This window comes from Thunnus albacares, chromosome 4, assembly GCF_914725855.1.
Source record: "Thunnus albacares chromosome 4, fThuAlb1.1, whole genome shotgun sequence".
NCBI lineage: Eukaryota > Metazoa > Chordata > Actinopteri > Scombriformes > Scombridae > Thunnus > Thunnus albacares.
This window is the reverse complement of record NC_058109.1, coordinates 4043497-4067068: the sequence shown is the minus strand read 5'-3', so window position 1 is coordinate 4067068 and position 23572 is coordinate 4043497. Positions and strand designations below refer to the sequence as shown.

General features: G+C 38.0%; 1 protein-coding gene across 1 annotated transcript in view; it reads left to right on the top strand.

Annotated features, from left to right (window-relative positions):
• Window positions 1–10474: 10474 nt before the first annotated feature.
• The window catches only part of LOC122981168 (hemicentin-1-like), a 738767-nt gene continuing 725669 nt past the window's right edge, over window positions 10475–23572 (top strand). Inside the window, exons 1-2 of the mRNA XM_044349769.1 lie at window positions 10475–10789; window positions 23008–23017. Of these exons, the coding sequence (XP_044205704.1) occupies window positions 10490–10789; window positions 23008–23017 (310 nt within the window). The 5' untranslated portion in view covers window positions 10475–10489. The remainder of the gene's footprint in view (window positions 10790–23007; window positions 23018–23572) is intronic.

Below are 23572 nucleotides of genomic sequence, written 5' to 3'. Positions count from 1 at the left end.
AAAGGACATGAAGTACATGAAGAAAGGAAACAGAAAAATGAAAGAAGATAGAGATCGTCCTCCTTTACCAGGGCGGGAAAAATGGCAACAGGTGTTGATTAGATCGATGCAGCAACACAGATTGTTATAACTCAACCTACATAAATAACAAGTCTTAAATTGGAATATTGCTTCAATTGTCAGGAAAATGTCAAAGTGGCTTTAAACAATATTTCCTACAATAACAATGAATGATCTGTCAGTGTGTAATGTGTTGGTCGTGGCTCGTAGTGATGAACCTACAAAGAATTATCAGCGACTCTGCAGCTCCTCTCGGCTTTATGGAGCTTTATATCAACTTTCAGCTTGTTGTTTATCTGTCCGGCTGCAACTTAACTGTTTTGGTTCACTCTCAGCGCTCTCATAGCATTGTTTTTGGCAGCAGCAGGCAGCTGTTTTCAGAGAAAAGCCACTGTACACTACCTGCTCAGCTAGCTGCTAGCTGTAGACTAGCTGGTTAACATAGTGGTGTATTTAGCAGCTAAAGAGCCAGATGTTTCCCTCAGGAGTTGGTGGGAAACAATCTTATCTTTAATTTCTGGTGAGATATTGGATCATTTGAATATTTATTTAAATGAAACCATGTGAGAAGTTTAGAGGGAAAAATCACTATTTGGTGGAGCTGTTAACAACTCATAGACATGTGAAATGTGACCCCGACTACACACTGCTTTTTGTAAGACGTCAAAAGCCAAAAAGGTTGGAAACCACTGGTTTCATCTTTAACAATGTGTTGTATTTTAAAAGCTTGTTATATTATCCATTGTGTCAAATCTTCAACTGAAAAGTAACTAAAGCTGTCAAATAAATGTAATGGAGTAGAAAGTACAATATTTCCCTCTGAAATGTAGTGGAGTGGAAGTATAAAGTAGTATTACATGGAAATACTCAAGTGAAGTACAAGTACCTCAAAATTGTACTTAAGTACAGTACTTGAGTAAATGTACTTACTGCACTAGTAGATTGTGTATTTGTACATTGGCACTGCAGACACAATGTGTGCGTGACCTTTCAATCTGTTTACTTGTATTACTGGAAAGACCAGACTTTTGGATTCAGTCCATCTTGTTGTAAACGATCATTTCCGGACTGGCTGCCTGCTCTTTAAAGTAACAGTGTGGAGTTTTAAAAGTTTTAAACACAACTCTTTTCATTTGTGAAAGCTGATGTTGATGGAAGTAAAATGATATATTACCATAATATGTGTTTGTTTCTAACTGAGGAAGTTTTAAAGTGTCAGAAGGTTCCAAATGTCATTTTGGTTGGAGTATTATTGTATATTTAAGAGAGAGTTTGAGTTACAGATATAAAAACAAATTAACTGATTATACAGTAGTTGATATTATAGGCTAATTAATGTTACTGATGTAAAACAAACATTTTAAAACAATTGCATATATTCAAGTCACATATATGGAAGCAGAACATCAGCAGCCTCACCAAGAAGGCTCAGCAGAGGATGTCCTTCCTCTGAAGAAGTTCAACCTGCTAACGTTTAATTTAGGAGCTGTCATACTGTTATACCTAGAGAGGGTTAATAACTTTTGATGTGGCATCATGAATGCTGCAAATGTGGGGGCCGATGTTTCAGGATTTCCTGTCTTGAGAAAGAAAACACATCACTATTACTGAGAAACTGACTTCCTAGAACCCAGTATAGTAATCACAGAACTGAAAGTTGTTTTACTGTGTTTAGTTCCATGTTTTGCTCTCCTTCCTCTCTGTGCTCACTAGCTCTCAGGTTTCAAATTCAAGGGGATTAAATTAATTTGTGGAGATGATGCAGTTATTGGTACTACTTTCTGATAAATCCCCCTTTATAAAGGGTTTATAAGCATTATTATATGGCTTAATTATTGGTTAATAAATATTCTACACTAACCCTTTATTAATGACTTTTAAGAGCTAATGAATTATCAATAAATGGTTATAAGTCATTAATAAAGGGTTACTTTTTCACATGTTCTGAGTCATCAAGTCTGCAGTTATATTTAATCAAGTCTGGATGACCTGCAGCCCTTCCAGAAGGTAAGTGGTTGAACATCGGAGGTGTCTTCCTGAAGAATTAAATAAAGTAAATGTTATGGTGGTATAGAAAGGAGGGATTTTTCACAACCTGGCAACCCAAAATTATGCTTATTAATGGCTTATAAAGAATTAGTAAATTATTTATTAATTAAGCCATTAATTAATGCTCATAACCCCTTCATAAAAGGTGTCTTATCAGAAAGTGGTACCCTGTTATATACATGAAGTCATCCTGAAAAAGATTTGTTTCTGTTGCTGAAATGCAGGTCAGGAGGAGCAGCTTACAGATATTTGTGCAGTAACAGTAAAGGAGGAAGACTATGGTTGGATTTGAGAACCCCCCCTCCCCCCCGCCCCAGAACGCTTCCCTCCAGCAAGAGGCTGACATCTGTCAAGACCACAACCTCTTGCCACAAGAACAGTTTCTTCCCGTGTGCAGCCGGCCTCATCAACAAGGCCCGAGTTCCCCACAACACAGACTCCATCCCAGCCTTTGACATCAAACATTATATAAACATTAAAATATCATCATCTGCACACCTGTAACCATCACATTGAACAATGGCACGTTACATTGACATAATTATTTGTAAGTCTACATTAGTACATTACATTACATGTACTGTTTATACTGTTTTATATGTGAACTTTTACACTTTCCCAATAGCTTACAATTCCATAGCTCTATATATTTACTATATTTATGATAATTCACATTTTAATTGTAATTGGATTGTATTTAATTTTAATTGTCTTTCCATATAGTGGTATTTTTCTCTTTCCCTTCTGTTTTTTGACTGTTATGCACCACAACACAAAGAGCAAATTCATTATATGTGTACTTGGCAATAAACCTGTTTCTAATTCTGATTCTGATGTGTTGATGCTCAGTATTATATTTACTGGTAGTTGTCATATTTACGATGAGACTGTCAATCATTTTAGCACAATAGTGGTAAATACACACACTACATAGTTTAGTGGGTAGATAACGTAAGCATCTGCAACTGTGACATCAGCAAGAAGCGACATCTTAGATTAAACATAATCAGTACAGTAATATGTAGCCTAATAAACATCACAACACAGGACATATGATGTGATTACGGCTTCCCTCTGATTCATTACAGTCTTATAATTGACCTACCCAGTGTTTTGATGTTTATTATAATTTAGGAGCTGTCATACTGTTATAAGAGGGGGTAAATAACTTTAGATGTGGCGTCATGACAACTGCATATGTGGGGGTGGAGTGGGCGGATGTGCAGGGTCGTCTCCATCCTGTCTTGAGAAGGTAAACGCACCGCTAAACTGCCGTCCTCAGAGTCAAGTAAATCAATAGTTGCAATATGTCACCAGTTATGTAACTTCGGATGTTGACATTTTTGATGAAATATATGAGTGTACCCGCCACCTCAGACTTCTCGTTTTTTTTGTAATACGCTAGTAAGTATAGTAACCACAATGACTTAAAAAACTGAGAAACTCGTTGTTGAAACTGTTGTTTCATGTTCTTCAGTTCTGTTTTTTGTTCCCCTTCCTCTCTGTGCTCACAAGCTCTCAGGTTTCAAATTCAACAGGCTTAAGTTAATTTGTAGATGATACTGTTATTGGTACTACTTTCTGATAAGGTACCCTTTATAAAGGGTTTACAAACATTAATAAATGGTTAATGAATTACTCTACACTAACCCTTTATTAATGACTTTTAAGAGCTGATGACTTATCAGAAAGTGTAAAACATTTACATTTATAAATGGTTTTAAGTCATTAATAAAAGGTTATTGTTCACACCTTCTAAGTCATGCAGTCATATTTGATAAGTTATTAATGCCAATAATTAAATTTTGCAGTTATAAATGTTAATAAATTGTTAATAAATGGTTTTTCGTCTGGATGACCTGCAGCCTTTCCAGAAGGTAAGTGGTTGAACATCGGAGGTGTCTTCCTGAAGAATTAAATAAAGTAAATGTTATGGTGGTATAGAAAGGAGGGATTTTTCACAACCTGGCAACCCAAAATTATGCTTATTAATGGCTTATAAAGAATTAGTGAATTATTTATTAATTAAGCCATTAATTAATGCTCATAACCCCTTCATAAAAGGTGTCTTATCAGAAAGTGGTACCCTGTTATATACATGAAGTCATCCTGAAAAAGATTTGTTTCTGTTGCTGAAATGCAGGTCAGGAGGAGCAGCTTACAGATATTTGTGCAGTAACAGTAAAGGAGGAAGACTATGGTTGGATTTGAGAACCCCCCCTCCCCCCCGCCCCAGAACGCTTCCCTCCAGCAAGAGGCTGACATCTGTCAAGACCACAACCTCTCGCCACAAGAACAGTTTCTTCCCGTGTGCAGCCGGCCTCATCAACAAGGCCCGAGTTCCCCACAACACAGACTCCATCCCAGCCTTTGACATCAAACATTATATAAACATTAAAATATCATCATCTGCACACCTGTAACCATCACATTGAACAATGGCACGTTACATTGACATAATTATTTGTAAGTCTACATTAGCACATTACATTACATGTACTGTTTATACTGTTTTATATGTGAACTTTTACACTTTCCCAATAGCTTACAATTCCATAGCTCTATATATTTACTATATTTATGATATTTCACATTTTAATTGTAATTGTATTGTATTTAATTTTAATTGTCTTTCGATATAGTGGTATTTTTCTCTTTCCCTTCTGTTTTTTGACTGTTATGCACCACAACACAAAGAGCAAATTCATTATATGTGTACTTGGCAATAAACCTCTTTCTGATTCTAATTCTGATGTGTTGATGCTCAGTATTATATTTACTGGTAGTTGTCATATTTACGATGAGACTGTCAATCATTTTAGCACAATAGTGGTAAATACACACACTACATAGTTTAGTGGGTAGATAACATAAGCATCTGCAACTGTGACATCAGCAAGAAGCGACATCTTAGATTAAACATAATCAGTACAGTAATATGTAGCCTAATAAACATCACAACACAGGACATATGATGTGATTACGGCTTCCCTCTGATTCATTACAGTCTTATAATTGACCTACCCAGTGTTTTGATGTTTATTATAATTTAGGAGCTGTCATACTGTTATAAAAGGGGGTTAATAACTTTAGATGTGGCGTCATGACAACTGCATATGTGGGGGTGGAGTGGGTGGATGTGCAGGGTCGTCTCCATCCTGTCTTGAGAGGGTAAACGCACCGCTAAACTGCCTTCCTCAGAGTCAAGTAAATCAATAGTTGCAACATGTCACCAGTTATGTAACTTCGGATGTTGACATTTTTGATGAAATATAAAAAGAGTGTACCCGCCACCTCAGACTTCTCGTTTTTTTTGTAATACGCTAGTAAGTATAGTAACTACAATGACTTAAAAAACTGAGAAACTCGTTGTTGAAACTGTTGTTTCATGTTCTTCAGTTCTGTTTTTTGTTCCCCTTCCTCTCTGTGCTCACAAGCTCTCAGGTTTCAAATTCAACAGGCTTAAGTTAATTTGTAGATGATACTGTTATTGGTAATACTTTCTGATAAGGTACCCTTTATAAAGGGTTTACAAACATTAATAAATGGCTTAATTAATGGTTAATAAATTACTCTACACTAACCCTTTATTAATGACTTTTAAGAGCTGATGACTTATCAGAAAGTGTAAAACATTTACAGTTATAAATGGTTATAAGTCATTAATAAAAGGTTATTGTTCACACCTTCTAAGTCATGCAGTCATATTTGATAAGTTATTAATGCCAATAATTACATTTTGCAGTTATAAATGTAAATAAATTGTTAATAAATGGATTTTCATCTGGATGCCCTGCAACCTTTCCAGAAGGTAAGTGGTTGAACATTGGCGGAGACTTCCTGAAGAATTGGATGAAGCAAAGGTTATGGTGGTGCAGTTATGGCACGGTGCTGAGCAAGCATGTGTCGGAGCCCCTCCATAAAGTTTGAAAATTTGACAGCTAAACAACATTCATCAATTCATACAGCCACAGCTTTTTTGACTGAAAGTAAAGTGACAAGCCACATGGCACCGAAACCAGCAAAGCAGGTACTAAAATCTGCCAAAATAGACTCAACGCTGCCAACAGCCACCCAGCCAATCACAGCCATTTGACCAACCCACCAGGCCAGGGAAGAGTAAACAGTTAAATGATAATAAATTTACGTTTGTGCATTCAGCAACGGTGCTTCTGTTACTCGCTACTGGCTGTGATAACAGATTAGTGAATAACAGATCAGAGGTATGAAACAGATATTTAACTAGTTAGTAATGTAGAATTTTCTTTTGTAACTTTGACTTGTTATGTGATGTGTCAGCTCAGCTAACATCATTGAACATAAATGAAATAGGCTATCCTAAATGTAAGTCAAGTGGTTTTTAGTCACTTCTATTGTCGTTTTTGAATAGTCACAGACAAAGGTGAGCACTCATATTTAAGATGTGTAACATCTGTCTGTCTTAGGGAAATGTGTTGCCTGCCTTATGGTAAAGTCTTAACGACTAAATTAATGTTTATTAGCATGCTAATCGCTAATCGTGAGTTAAGCTAATCGCTAATTAGCCACCATGCTGGGTGGACTTTGGCAAGTCATGTACAAGTTGTACATGTACAAGTTACATCTGTGTCCAGAATGTAAACTCACATAGTTCATGCTGTTTTAAGCTAAATGTCAAAGGAACATGTTGCTTTAGACGTCATAGTTTTACTCCTTATGTTAGGGAGTAATGAGTGTTTTGCATTTAATATAAATGTAAGTTAGAATGAGCTATAGTTTGTATTGTGTATTAAAGCTAGACCACAGTAATATTACTATTTATTATTGAGGGTTCAGATGGTTGTAGCTGTGGCAGTTAGCCTGTGGGAGCTAGTTGCTCACTCTCTGCACTCACTAGCCTCAAATCACCTGCTTATGTGATATTCTCCTGTTAGCTTTGAGGAGGACTTCAGATGAAGAGGGATGGCTTGTTCCCTGTAGCTGTTGGAGAGGAACTGACGCCTGCTGATACAAAACCTCCCGGACAACTTTTGGTATTTAATTTCCCAATTAAAGACGATTAAAGGTTCCCTTTGGATTTAAAAAAAAAAAAATTTAAGACAGTTTAGGTTGCTATAGTCAATGGACTCAGAAATGACTCTTTACCGATACTGATTTGTGACCAGGGTTCAAATTGTTATGCATCTATAACTATCCATTTAATTTGAATGGAAGTGTAAGTTTCTTTTAATTTCATGTCTATAAGGTATGTGAGGAAGTAGGATAGAGATACTCTGTGATTATCTTAAGTATAATAAGGATAGCTATGCTCCAGTACAGCAATTCATACAAATAACTGGATGTAGTAGTAAACTGCTATGAGACCCTAAATAAATTCTGCTGAGTTGTTACACTCATATTGTCTCAGCAATTATTTTATGGTAAGCTGAAGCAGTGGTTACAACTACAGTAGTAGAAAAAATTGTTTAAATGCATGGCATTCATTTTGATTTTGGCATGTTGAGACTGGAACAGGGCTTGTAGGCGGGGGGTTGCCATGCTCATGTCCCACCTCTAGAATCCCCACACTTTTAAAATCGCTGCTCCACCCCTGGCTGGACTCTACACAGCAAGCTAACAGCAATGCAACAGGTGCTAGTATGGCAACCAGCCCAGAACAACCAGAAGGTAAGTGGTTGAACATTGGAGGTGTCTTCTTGAAGAATAAGATAAATCAAATGTTATGGAGGTATAGAAGGGAGTGATTTTTCACAACCTGGCAACCTAGTAAATTAATTAAACCATTAATTAATTCTAATAACCCCTTCATATAAGGTGTCTTTGTGTCATTTTGAAGAAATCACTCTTAAAAGGATTTGTTTCCGTTGCTGAAGTGCTGGTCAGGAGGAGCAGCTTATAGATAATTGTGCAATAACCATAGACTGTAAAAAAAATATGGACTTAGCCACCGTGACGTCACTCAGTGGTTTCTGAAGAGCGGTTTTGAAGCTCAAAGCAGGCGGCTCCGGCCGTCGCCATCTTGGCATTGCCTGACTCGGCCTAATTCCTCCTCCTCCAAAATGGGAGGGTGAGGTGGGGCTGAGGCAGGCTGAATGAAGCCTGGTTGCTGAAACAAGCCACCTAGCCGCTAGCGACCTGTCACTCAAAGTGGCCACATCCTTAATTATGCGTAACTCTATGGCTTAATAAAATTTAAACTGGTGAGTTACAAAAAAATTCGACCCCCCGGTACAGTGGTCATGAAAGGGGAGATTAGCTATAGAGACCATTGACTGTATATAAATATGGACATCATGACAGCTCCCCAAAGGTGAAGCTAAAACATCTCGATCGCCCCTGGTGGCTGGCTGTGGTATAGGTCATAAGTCCCGCCCCCTCCATGTTTGGGGATGGGACATGAGTCAAACTAAAAAAAAAAAGTACATGTCAAATACATTTTTCCCAAAGATGGTTTCTGTCATATGAAAATATAAAACTAGATATAAAAAGGGGGTCTGATGTCATGATTGACAGCTGTGACAGCCACTCTCAAACCTCCATCAGGTGGCAGAATGGCTGAGGGGGCATGTTCCTGGCTGTCATCCCGCCACCCCACTCTACTGCACAGGCTCTGGCTCCAAATAACATCACACAAGCAAGATGGCAGCTCCCGAAAAGGAGATATTTTGGCTTCACTTTTGCATAGCATTTCATACATTTACATACAGTCAATGACAGAGACCAAAACCGTTTTTTGTACCAGGCTGTAAACATTTTTATTTCTGCTGTAAAGTTAGAGATTTTAACATTAGGGTCTATGGGGATCGACTCACTTTTGGAGCCTCAAGTGGCCATTTGAGGAACTGCAGTTTTTGGCACTTCCGCATTGGCCTCATTTTTCAGCCTCGGCAATAACACTTGGCAATAACAGGAAAAGAGCAAGTCTACAGTTGCATTTGAGGACCTGTAGTTCCTTTTTAATACATCGTAGTTTTTTTTTAATAATCTCAGTACTAGGCTCTTACTCACAGATCATTTCTAAGCTGTGGAAAGAAACAGTGACACACTGAACTTGTGGCCACATTTTGCTTGCAAATCACTTTCATTCTTGATAAAATAGATTAATTTGTGGAGATGACTGTTATGATGAAGAAAACACACTGAAAACATTTTGCTTCTCATGCATAATAGCAAGTACAGATTTCTGCAATCACAATAAGAGAAGAAGCCTACAGTTGGATTTCAGGATCTGTAGTTCTTTTTTCTTACATATCTAGAGGTGAAAGTCAACTACTACTAGCTTCTTCCTCTGGAGTGTGTCACCAAGCAGATTGAGCAGAATATAGATGTAGTCACCGTGACGTCACCCATTGGTTTGTGGACTGCAGGTTCAGATCTCAAAAACTATAAGTCCTATGTGAAATGTATTTACATTTTGAGAGAGAGGAGGCTTGTGGCAACATACTGAGGCAAGATATGTGCTTGAGGAGTTAAAATTGTGGGAGTGACAGCTGTTCAGAAAAAAAATTCTGGTCTAAAAATATCTGTGCTCTCCACTGTGCCTGATCACATGACACACTGGTGAGACCTGACAAAGTCTGCCAAACCCCTGACTTTGGGCTTAAATTGCTGAAAAACTACAAAAGATATCACTAAACAATCTGATAACATTGAAAATTCAAAGTTTTGTGTCAAAGTCAAAGTGACGAAAGTTCCAACTCGGTTGGACGGTTCGTCCCATAGACTGCCATTATAAATTTTAATGTTTAAAAAAATTATATAAAATCACTGAAAGATGTTACATTTCAGAAAAATACAAGCACACATCAGCTGAATGAGTTGCACAGATTGACAGTTGAATGGTTTTTATAGCACAAAGTATGCAGCAGTTGAAATGCGGCAAAAAACGTACGGAAGACAGAATAAGAATAAAGAGTGAGAAGACCAATGTTTGAATGCTTTCAGCATTCACACTAATTATATCAACAGTGAGTATAAGCGGACTAACCTTTAAAAAATTTAAGGAAATATCGGACTAATAGAGGAAGTGAACATGTTAATTGTATAATTACTCAAATGTCATAGTTTGAGAAAATGAACAGTAATAGTTGTTAAAAATAATGTATACATCAAATGATTTTATACTTCCACTTTCTGAATTCTCTGACAAGCCATGATGTAATGTTACTGATATGAACTAATTATTCGTCTGTTTGCAAGAGTATTTAAAAAGCAATGGTCAATTTGACCTGTAACATAGTAGATGTTTTTTTTTTAAACATAACAGAAAGGTTAAGAGTCCCAGATGGACTCAAGTCAAATAGTCCCCACAGCGCTGCAACTGCATCTGGAGTGATTCCCTCTTCATCAAACATGCTGGATATTTGTGACACATTGCAGATTGTGTAACTTTGCACAATGGATGAACTCTCAGTGTGCTCGCTTACCCTGCTCACTCAGCAGCAAGCAGAACATTATTCCACAGAGGTTGTCCACAGATTGTCAGAAGGAGGTGTTCCTGTATGATGCAGGCATTCATGACAATAACGGCCTTGCAGGTCAAGATGAGCAGTTCAAAGGACGACTCTCACATTTTCCAAATGAATTAAAGTCAGGCGATGCCTCCATCATCATCAGAAATACGAAAGTTGCTGACAGTGGAGACTACATCTGTGAATTTCCATGTCTTCAGCCAAAGAGACAAATATTCCACATTAAGCTTGTTGTTGGTGAGTGCTTTTATAAAACTCTTATTCACTGATGCGACTGGTTTAAGAGTTAAAGGATTTTTGTCAAATAGTCAGAAAACACATCTGGCAGGGAGGTAGTTCATTTCAAGTGAACTCCAGCCTTAACCCATCTGGGACTGACACAAAGCAGTCGTGTCTGTGAATGTGCGGCCAGCTTAAACCAGGATGTTTGTGAAATCTGAGACTGTGGTTTATTTTTTTAACTCCAATCAGCTCTGTTCAATAAACAGAGTAACACATTTCTGTTTTTAACCTGTATTACCTGTCTGTGATATTACCTATCACACAAGCACACAACATAATTATGTTTTCCTTTTTCCTTTTAGATGGTGTGTTAAAAAACAAAACAGCTGAAAACAAAACAAGTGAGTCTTGATTATAATGACATCACTGACCTATACATCTAAATATGCTTTAAGTTTGGCTCCACGGGTCTGAATATCATTTTAAAAATCTGTAAATGTTTACATCTGAGACAGTGAGTTTTACAGCTACACCTCACCTGAATGTCAGGTTAGGCTAATTACACATCAGGTGCTTGTGGACATGTTTAAACACTAACATCTTTGTCCACATTTTCCTTGTTACACTTTTATAATGACAAATAGAGATGGTGTCGAAGGTGTATTGATCATGTGTGGGCAATACTCAGTATTTAATTAATCCTAAAATCAAGCTATTACAAGCATTACAAGCTACTAGAGTTGCAAAGAGTAGTCGATAAATTGATTAATCAGTTGACAGAAAATTAATTGCCAACTATTTTGATAAGTGATCACTTGATAAGTCATTTTTGGCTGGACTGCAACAGCGGGGCCAACCCTACAAACCCAAAGGTCTGTCTGTCACTGAGTCATTTGCTGACTCACTGACTGATGAAGTTATACCATTGGTTGGCCAAAGCTAGGTATCCCAGAATGCATTTCATACCAACAGCAGCGATGGCAGAGATTAAGCTGTTGTAATGTCTGCTCTAGGACTGTTGATATGTCACTTTATTATGTTTTAATATTTTTTCAGGTGAGAGAGCAACCATTTAAATTCAAATATGTGGTCAGTTTTCCAAATAATGCATATTTGGAAATTTGCTCAACAACGGGGCCAGCCCGTGGATGTATTAAAAGAACAAACCATGGATGTATTATAAGAGCTGGATAGGGCGCCACTGCTCAGCCTTGCTTCCAATTTTACCCAGTGGCCACTTGCAGTATTGCAGCAAAAAATCCCCCTGTTGCCCAAAAAGCATTTTCCCCATAGACCACCATTGTAAGAGGACATCTATAAAACTGGAGGAACAGGACACCTTGAACTGCAAACAAGGTCAATTATGAAACTTTCCTCAAGCCAAGAAAAGCAATTTAAAAATCTGTGATGTCACTACAATGTAAAGTCTATGGACCGAGCAGGAACTCAGGCGGGGCCAGCGGGAGACACTGTACTGTGCATATTCGGGGGTACATTTCCATCATTTCCACATTTTTCACCATTTTCTGACATTTTATAGACGAAACAATCGATCGATTAATCAAGAAAATAATTAACAGATTAATTGATAATGAAAATAAATAGTTATTTGATCTATTATTTGATTATTTTCTTGATCAATCATTTGGCCTATAAAACAGTGAAAAATGTTGATCACTGTTTCCTATAGCCCATAGTCCTCAAATGTCTTGTTTTTTCCACAACCCAAAAATGTTCAGTTTACTGTCAGAGGACTAATGAAACCAGAAAATATTCACATTAAGAAGCTGGAATCAGAGAATATTTTTATGTTTTCCTTAAAAAATGACTCAAAATGATTGATTTTGACAGTTATCAAAATAGTTGCAATTTATTTTCTGTTGATGAACACGTGATGATCAATTTTCCATTCTGATAGTAAGAGACTGTCGATCAAACGTTTCTCAATGACACAATTAAGCCCTGATAAACAAATGATTTACACACCTGTCAATACAGTATTTTTATATTTTGTCACTGAATTTTGTAATTCATCAATATCACATCCTTTCAAACAATGCTGGGATGTGTAATTAAGGCTTATATTATGTTTGTCTATTTCTTTCTGTTCCTCTGTGTTTCTTTCTCTTTTAAACAGTAAAATGTGACTTAAGTTTGTATTTTGAATAAACATGTGTTATTTCTTTGTATGTCTCAATGTGCTCAGCCAGAATCTGTCAGTTACAGTTTCATACTGAACTATAAACTGTTGACTGTTATTTGAATTGTGTTGAAAGTGTATGTTCATGTTATCTGATCATGCACTTGCAGGGTATCATGTAATTTCAGGCGGTTTTTCATCATTTCTGTTCAAATGTTTGACTTAAACATGAAAAGTGTCAAACTGTATGTTGTGACTGATGTGAATGTTTCTGTCTGTTCTGTTTATAAGAGAAACAAAAGTGATGATACTGTATTGGCTGGATTTTAGGATGATCATCATAAAACATCTGTTTTTGATGAAGACTCACAATTAACTATGTAGCAACACTGTATTTAAAACTGTGCTTCTAACAATCAGAGAAACAGTTAACCAGCCTGATAAATGGTGAATAGATTTGACATTTGTGGTTCAAGGTCAACATCTTAAATCACAGAACCAGGTGTCTTTTCTCTCTGTGTGTGAATGGATCCTGCAGTTTTGTGGTCTTACCTGCTTTTGGTGGCACCTGGGAGTTGCTGGATGTCCTTTCTCTGATCTACAGGACACTTTCCATTGAAACTGCTGTAATTGCTTGTTTGCACAATTTGATCAGTCATAAAAACTATGAAATTATGCAAAATCTGAAATTGTCCTCCTGCTGCCTTGATATTTGCCTACAGGCTTTCCAAAAAATATTCTGACAAAACCTAAGCAGCTTATTGTCACTTCTGTCCTCATTCACCTCAAACAGGTCTCCACCCCTCCCAGACACAAAGCACAAACCTACACTAAACCCAGCCCAGGTTGAAAACTACAGACCGGTTTCACTCCTGCTCTTCCTATTAAAAATACTTGAGAGCACAGTCTTTGACCAAGTCTCTGAATTCCTTTTTTGAGAACAACCTGTACCCTCCAAATCAGTCTGGCTTTAAGTGGGGTCGCTCAACCGAGACCGCACTCCTGTCGGTAATGGAATCACTGCATTCAGCTAGAGCTGCTGGTCCGTCCTCAGCTCTATTGCTGCTAGATCTGTCAGCTGCCTCTGACACAGTTAACCACCAAATCCTCCTCTTCACACTCACTGAGCTTGATATCTCAGGATCTGCCCTCCGCTGGTTCATGTCCTACCTCTCAAGGAGATCTCTTAGAGTATCTTGGAAGGGAGAAGTGTCCAAATGACATGACTTATCCACAAGGGTTCCTCAAGGGTCAGTGCTCGATCCCCCTCTCCTCTCAATATACACCACCTCACTTGGTGCAATCATCCTCTCATGGTTTCTCATACCATTGCTATGCTGACGATACTCAGCTCTTCCTATCATTCCTGCCAGAAGACCACACAGTCTCAGATCTCGTCGTGCCTTGCCAATATCTCGGCATGGAAGAAAGAATGCCACCTTCCACTTAACCTCTCTAAGACCAAGCTCCTTGTCAACCCAGCCAGTCCCTCTATACAACAACGGATAAGTATCCAGCAAAACTGGTTTGAATCAAAAGACAGGGACTACTCTGTGTCTACAGATGCCTGAGAATATTTTTCCCCACCAAATGGGGTGTTTTGGCATTAAACCTTTGATCAGGGCAGACTACAGTTAGGGTTGATATGGTTACATCTGTGCCACATTCCTCTGCCGGAAATGTGACATCAACTGTAGTATACCAGTGTCAAACAGCTGTTCTGCAAGATTTTGCTAATCAAATGTGGCTTCCTGTGAGAGAGTTGCTGCTGCTAAAATGACTATGATATACACGTTTGCTGTGACCCACTATCACCCAGACATAGGCATTGTACCTCTTCTAGCCATGCTACTGCTTTCCAAAGCTCACCCACTAGATCTGGGGGTATGGCTGTCTCCTCAACTACCTGCATATTTACACTAACTGTCTGTTCCCTGTTGTCTCTCCTCTGTGTGACGCTTTCTTCATTTTCAGCTGCTGATAGTTCACAACAGCAGCTCCTTCCTGTTTAAAGTTTAGACTGTGGTGGAGCCATCAATATTTTGATGCATCGCTGATTATGTGTCTGCTCCAACTTCTCTTGCACTAACTGGGCATCACAGGATTTGTGCAAGATAACGTGACTCCTCTCTACGTCTGTAACAAAAACCCTGCACTTGAGTGTCTTTTGTTAGTTTTCTTAGACTTCCTGTCAGCTAAATTCTGCTCTCTCTTCTCTCTTTCTTGCTCTTGAGTTCTAGGCTGTGGATTTCCTGGCATTTTACTTTTGTTAGGGGGGCTCTGTCTGCTCTTCGCCTGCACAGTTTCCTCCTCTAACTGTTTTACTCTCAACCAGGCTGATATTTTCATCACATGATGTGTCTGATGGGGATTCAGAGTTAAGGTAGACATGACTGCAGGCTTTTACTGAGGTGTGGACTAGACACCTACTCTTTTCTCAGGGGGGAGAAAGGGGGGGGGGGCGGCTCTGTTGTCTGAGTCATCCTGAGATCTTATCATAGACCTACTAAGTGTTTTGATGTTTAGCAAAATTTAGGATTTAGGAGCTGTCATATTCTGATGCTTAGATGGGGTTAATAACTGCTGCGGATGTGGGAAGGATGGGGGGAGGGGTGTGTAGTCTGTCTTCATCCTGTTATGAGAAGATAAATGCACCACTATTACAGAGAAACTGCCTTCCTCTGAATCAATTAGATTCAAGTTATTCCAGTAAATGAAGCAATAGTTGCAACACACCACTGATTAGATAACTTCAGATTCTTTTGCTCCCCCTCCTCTCCGTGCTCACTAGCTCTCAGGTTTCAAATTCAAAGGGCTTAAGTTAACTTGTGGACATGATGCTGTTATTGATATCATTTTCTGATAAGGCATCCTTTATGAAGGGTTTATAAGCATTAATAAAAGGCTTAATTGATGGTTCATAAATACTACTACCATTTATTAATGACTTTTAAGAGCTGATCACTTATCAGAAAGTGTGAAACATTTACAGTTATAAATGGTTATAAGCCATTAATTAAAAGGTTTGTGTTTCACATGTTCCAAGTCATCATGTCTGAAGTTATATTATAGTCATTAATGAAAAATTAAATTCTACAATTATAAATGTTCATCTGGATGACCTGCAGCCTTTCCAGAAGGTAAGTGGTTGAACATCGGAGGTGTCTTCCTGAAGAATTAAATAAAGCAAAAGTTATGGTTGTATAGAAAGGAGGGATTTTTCACAACCTGGCAACCCAAAATTATGTTTGTTAATAGCATATAAATGATTTATAAAGAATTGGTAAATTATTTATTAATTAAGTCATTAAGCCTTATAGGGTGTCTTATCAGAAAGTGGTATCCTGTTATTTAGGAGAAATCACCTGAAAAGGATTGTTTCCACTGCTGAAGTGCAGGTCAGGAGGAGCAGCTTACAGATATTTGTGCAATAACAGGAAAAGAACAAGTCTACGGTTGGATTTCAGGACCTTTACTTCTTTTTCTTTTACTAGGCTGTTATTCACAGGTAGTTTCTAAACAACGAAACAGTGACAAACTGAACTTTTGGCTCCAAAATGTGCCATTTGGCTGTCAGATCGTTTTCATTCTTGGTCAAATTGAGTTAATTTGTGGAAATGATGCTGTTATGTTGAAGAAAACACACTGAGAAGGTTTTGTTTCTCACGGGTCATAACGAGTACAGATTTCTGCAATCAGTTAAAGAGGAACGGTTGGTTTTGAGGACCTGTGGTTTTATTTCTTACACAACTACAAATGAAATGTTAATGTGAAGATAAATCACTGATCAGGTCACAGTAGTTCATATACAGCAGGGGTCGGCAATCAAATTCAACCAAGGGCCAGATTTTTTCAGCACGGTTTTTTTGGGGCCGAAGTTGTACAGGCACAGTGAAAACACATGTTTTTACATGTTGTTGTTTGTATAAAACAGTTTTAGGATGGTATCTGAGGGCGGATGTCATAATAATCGTTAGTAATCCACACACAATAAACAGTGGCATGCTTCATTCATGGTTGAAGCTTAAGTACTGTTATTAACACAGATCTGCTCTGGTCAGAAAGGACACATTATGTGATGTACTTGTATCAGTGTATAAGAGGTTACAAGTTCATATTTATTGGGATTCAGGTGAACCTTGTTTATATATTGTTATCTTCTGTAGATTTATGATGAGTCCTGTAAAATATTTGATGCAATCTATAAAAGGGAAAACTTCAGCTTTCTTTAAGGAGCAAAATGTTTCTGTTGGAGGGCCAGATTTGTTTGCCCACCACTGATATACAGTATGTGGAGATGATGCTTTTATTGTGAAGTGCTGGATGTGTTGCTGGTGTTCAGGCCGAGAAACCAAAAGTGTTTTTGGATGAAGCAGTGTAGAAATGTCGATATGATACGTATTGTTGAAAGGTTGATATGCTACGTATTAAATGTATTAAAATGTAGAGATTCAACGTATCCGTGGTTTTCAAGAACATAAAATGCCAACATTTTATTCTGGTGACTGGGCTGGGGATATACATGTTACCTGTGACCCACTATCAATCAGACATGGGCATTGTACCTCTTCTAGCCATTCTACTGGTCCCCAAGGCTCTCACACTAGATCTGGGGGTATGGCTGTCTCCTCAACTACCTGCATATTTACATGAACTTTCTGTTCCCTGTTGTCTCTCATCTGTGTGAAACTTTCTTCATTTTCAGCTGCTGATTGTTCACAACAGCAGCACCTTCCTGTTCAAAGTTTCGACTGTGGTGCAGCCATCAATCTTTTGATGCATCGCTGATTATGTCTCTGCTCCAACTTCTGTTGCACTAACTCAGCACACAGGATTTGTGCAAGATAATGTGACTCTTCTCTACATCTGTAACAAAACCCTGCACTCGAGTGTCTTTTGTTAGTTTTCTTAGACTTCCTGTCAGCTAAATTCTGCTCTCTCTTCCCCTTTTTCTTGCTCTTGAGTTCTAGGCTTTGGATTTCCTGGCATTTTACTTTTGTTAGGGGGACTCTGTCTGCTCTTCGCCTGCATAGTTTCCTCCTCTAACTGTTTTACTCTCAACCAGGCTGATATTTTCATCACATGATGTGTCTGATTGGGATTCAGAGTTAACACTAAGTTAGATATGACTGCAGGCTTTTACTGAGGTGGACTAGACACCTACTCTTTCTGCTGTCCTTCACCTGCTGCTCACTTTAAACAAAGTCTGAGTATCCTATCATGTCCTTTGTGGGGTCTGACAAAATTTCTTTCAGGCAGAGTGGAGATATCAGGTTTTCATCCCAACATCCTCAGACAAACTGTTTAATAGATTTGCGTGAGCTTGTCTGCCAGACATGCCTGTCTTTTGTTGGGAGGGGTGGGGACCTCTGAGGTGTTATCATAGATCTACTAAGTGTTTTGATTTTTATCATAATTTAGGAGCTGGCACACTATTATACCTAGAGGAGGTTCATAACTTTAGATGTGGCTTCATTACTGCTTCAGATGTGGGAAGGATGGGGGGAGGGGTGCAGGGTGTCGTCTCCGTAAACACACCACTATAACCGAGAAACTTCCTTCCTCTGAATCAAGTACATTCAAGTTAATCGAGTAAATCAAGCAATAGTTGCAACACGTCACTGATAAGATACTTTGGATGCTGATATTCATGATGAAATATAACATTTTTGCACCCTCTACTTTTATTTAATAACGTTAAGCATGATAACCACATTAGAGGAAGTAGTTTCATGGTTTTTAGTTCCGTTTTTTGTTCCCCCTCCTCTCTGTGCTCACTAGCTCTCAGGTTTCAAATTCAAAGGGCTTCAGGTAATTTATGGACATGATGCTGTTATTGGTACCACTTTCTGATAAGGCATCCTTTATAAAGGGTTTATAAACATTAATAAATGGCTTAATTAAAGGTTCATAATTTCTACTACTGTTCATTAATGACTTTTAAGAGTTGATCACTTATCAGAAAGTGTGAAACATTTACTGTTATAAATGGTTATAAGCCATTAATTAAAAGGTTTGTGTTTCACACGTTCCAAGTCATCATGCCTGAGGTTATATTATTGTCATTCATGAAAAATTTAATTCTACAGTTATAAATGTTCATCTGGATGACCTGCAGCCTTTCCAGAAGGTAAGTGGTTGAACATCAGAGGTGTCGTCCTGAAGAATTAAATAAAGCAAAAGTTATGGATGTATAGAAAGGAGGGATTTTTCACAACCTGGCAACCCAAATTTATGTTTATTAATGGCTTATGAATTGTATAACACCTTTATATAGGGTGTGTTTTACCCAAAAGTGGTATCCTGTGATTTTGAAGATATCACCCTGAAAAGGATTGTTTCGCTGCTGAAGTGCAGGTCAGGAGGAACAGATTACAGATATTTGTGCAATAACAGGAAAAGAACAAGTCTACAGTTGGATTTGACGATCTTTCACTTCTTTTTCTTTTACATCTCAGTATTCGGCTATTATTCACAGGTATTTTCTAAACTGTGAGAAAAAACAGTGACAAACTGAATTTTTGGCTTCAAAATGTGCCACTATATTGTGCCAAATATTTCTGTTGGAGGGCCAGATTTGATCCGCGGACCGCTGTTTTCCCACCACTGATTCACAGTATGTGGAGATGACGCTTTTATTATGAAAGGCCTGTTCCGGATGTACAGCTGGTGTTGAAGCCGAGAAACGAAAGTGTTTGTGGATGAAGCAGTGACGCTGTCAGGAGTGGCTAAAGCTTCGTTATATAGAGATGTCAAAGTGATGCTTCATCTCCAGGTGACAAAGACAACTATGGAGCTTCTTCCTCTCGTGTGTGTTTCTCTCCTGACTTGGTCTGGAACAACGTTTGCTGATGAAAACGGTAAGAAAACGAATCACTTCCACTGATAATCAGACTGAATTATGTTTATTAATTGTATTTTATTTAAAATGTGTAAATAAATGCAGGAGTCTGGAGCCATGCAGAATAAAAATGACTTCATAGTTTAGCGGGTAGATGACGTCATCACCTGCAACTGTGACATCAGAAAGTATGTGATCTTAATAATCAGTATATTAATATGTATCCTAATAATGATCACAGATCAGTGTTAAAACATCACAACTCAGGTGATGTGATGTGATTACAGCTTCCCTCTGATTCATTACAGTCTTATAATAGACCTGCTCAGAGTTTAGATGTTTATCATAATTTAGGAGCTCTTATAAGAGGGGGTTAATAACTTTAGATCTGACGTCATGACTGCCGCAGATGTAGGCGGATGTGCAGTGTGTCCGATTATTGATCATCAATATAGTCGGCGATGAAATTTCTGTTAACCAACTAATTGATTAATTGTTGCAGCTCTATTCAAATCATTATCAATATTTTTCTCTTTTTCTTAATTTCATTTTATTTTTTCATTAAGAGACAAACACACAACAAAAACAGAAAAAAACTGCATTTAATCTTCTCTGTTAGCTTGCTGAGAAGTTTTCATCAACTTGAAATGGCAGCAGGTGTTCAGGTGTTACAAGTGACTCAGGCAGGTGGGAGGTACTTAATGTAGCTTGTAGTTTATTGATTATTTTGACAAAAACAAATGTGAAAATCCCACCAATATATCATATTTGGTTTAGTGTTGCTCCTAAACCAAAACATGTTAAGATATTTTTGTACCAAAACTTAATTTCTGTTTTTTGTTTGTTTGTTTGTTTGTTTGTTTGTTTGAAATTACTTGAGTTAATAATCTTTCCACAACTGGCAGCTGCAGTGTTTTCTCTTGGTTGGTAATAACTGGTTTATCGTGATTTATTTTTATTTATGAGGCTAAGTGACCAAGTTTAAATAAGTTTCACACTATTTACTTCCCCTCTTCTCCTCTCTCTGTCTTGTGCTCTCTCATTTTTTCAGGTAGAAATACTTGTTTGTGTGATTCTACTTATCAGGGTTTGGAGACAGAGATTGTCTGATAAACCTGATCAGTGTTTTGATGCTCATCATAATGTGAAAGCTGTTATGATATTAATAATAATAGATTTTTGGACATTTGGGGGCAGTGAAGCAAGCTGAAAACACATTGAGACATTTCACTTTATCACAAACATGTTGATAAATGGCTGCCTATTTAAACATCCAGCAGACATGCAGCAATATTAGGGTCATGATAGAAATGTTACTGGGTCAAGTTGATCTGAGGTTGCATGTGAATAGATGCTGTTTGGAAAAGTAGAGGTGACACATTCATGTATGTCAGTTATTTTACTACTGTACTGTATGTGAGATTCGTGGTCAAAGGATGAAAACTGGTGCCATTTAATACACTCATCCTGTCCTCCTCTCAGAAATACAGAAGGTTTACTTCCTTTCTTCGTTAAGTTTTGTGAACGAGGGATCTGTAGTTACCTGACTCTCCCCCCTTCACTCAGACTTCACCCACTGCAGGAGACAGACGGGTGGATGGTTGTGTCTTGTGGTTTTTGCAGAGCAGCTTTCATATGTGCAGACTTGCAGAGTAGCAACAAGTTTAAATGTTAATTCACAAATTATATCAAAATATTATTATTTGTTCAGTTTTGGTGTTAAATTGGACTTTCCACATCAGTTTACGGAAAACTTGATTAGTTCATGTTACAGGCCACTTGGAAAGCATCGCTTCAGGTTTGTTTACTTCTCTTTATACACAGATATTACATCACACACATCCTCTACTGCCAATGAAAGGCTTGTATTCAGGAAGCAAAGTGGCCTTTAGTCAGACAATCCCACAAATATACCTGCAACAATCATTTCTGTTAAGCAAGAAACTGACTTTTCTGGCATATTGCACATTGCTGTGTTCGAGTGGATCAGTTTAACATTGAATTTGAACTTATTGCATCATACAGCACGTGTCTACTTCTCCATTCGGTCGTGGATTTGATAGCTGGATGTGAAAGAGCTGCTTTTCCCAGCAGTGGGTCAGCTGATAGATAAGACTGCACCTGATTAAACATGTAACCTAGACTTGCTAATAATATCATCCTATAGGGAAAAAACAACATACTGTCCACATTTTAAAAAAGTGTTTTGATTAAATTAGGTAAGGCTTTGTTTCCTCTCTTAAACACACTTTTATTAGCTGAAATCAAATGTTTATCTATGTGCTCGGTCACTCAGTAAAAGAAAAAAGTTTTCTGATATAACTATTTGTGAGACGAGTGGAGCTAGTATGGATACAGAGTGGGTTGTGGCATTATGGTGATCAAGAAAGTGGGGCCTGTGATGTGGTGTTCACAGTAAAACTACGCCACCTGGTGGAGGTACATATACACTGTCAGTGAGTGAGACAGCTATAACTGTTCTGTACAAGCCTCTCAGTTAATAAAACCATTACTTACTTACTGTTCAATAAGTTGTTGTTCACCTGGTGTATAACTACACAACAGAAACATTACAGGGCCAGCCACAGCAGGTGGCAAAAACTGTCTGCTCTGCTACAAAGACATTTCATTCACTGAGCCCTCAGTTTAAAAAAGTCTCCAAAAATGAAAACAAATGACACAGTCATGTGACTAATCAGGTTTGTTATACAATTGTCTATAAGCTTAAAATATGTCTGTACAAGCTTAAAACAGGACCAAAAATAGATATGTTAGAGGAGAGATCTGACTGCTTGATAATCTGCTCAGACATTGGTGTTTCAGACTAACTGTGGTGACATGTAAATGATTTATCTGCATTTCTTTCTAACTTGATCACTCTGCATGTGAACACACTGATTAATACACGTTTATGTCTTCCTGGGCCAACAGTCATCAAAATGGTGGAGAAAGAAGACAGTGATGTCATTTTACCCTGTTCCCTCAGCACTACGAACATTAAGCAAGAACTCTTTGACTGGAAGAAAGATGGTCAGAAGGAGGTGTACCTGTATGATGCAGGCACTACTTACAATAACAATCGTGCAGGTCAAGATGAGCAGTTCAGAGGACGAGTCTCACACTTTCCAGAACAACTGGAGTTTGGTAACGCCTCCATAATTATCAGAAAAGCAAAGGTGACTGACAGTGGAAGCTACACCTGTGATTTTCCTCATCTTCAGCCAGGAAGACGATCCAACATTGAGCTTGTTGTTGGTGAGTGCTTCCATGAAATAGTTATAATGACACCTGCTCATTTACAGACGTGAGTGATTCAAGTGTTCCAAACGGCTTCAAGTCAATTTGTCATCTAACAGTCAGAAAAACATGTCTGGCATTGACGAGGCTAACATGTAAGATACTGGTCCAACCATCAAGAGTGATTTGGGGCTCAGTATCGGACAGGAGGAGCTGTCAGTCTGCTACCTGCTCATATCAACAGTTTCATTTTATCTCAGAACAAATAAGATGCTCTGTTCTTGATCTATTGATGTTATATGACAGACCTCTACCCAGAATTCCTGTGTGTGATGATCAATTTTAGAAAAGTATAACAAACACACTAAAACTTTTCTCTTTCTTGCAGAGATTTTGAAGAGAAGATTGATACCACTCTTATAACTGTTTGTTAAACATGAAGCTACAGCAAGCAGCCAGTTATCTTAGCTTAGCTTAGCACAAAGACTGGAGACAGGTGGAAACAGCTAGCCTGGTTCTGTCCAAAGATAACAAAATCTTCCTACCAGCAGCTATGAAGCTCACTGATTATCT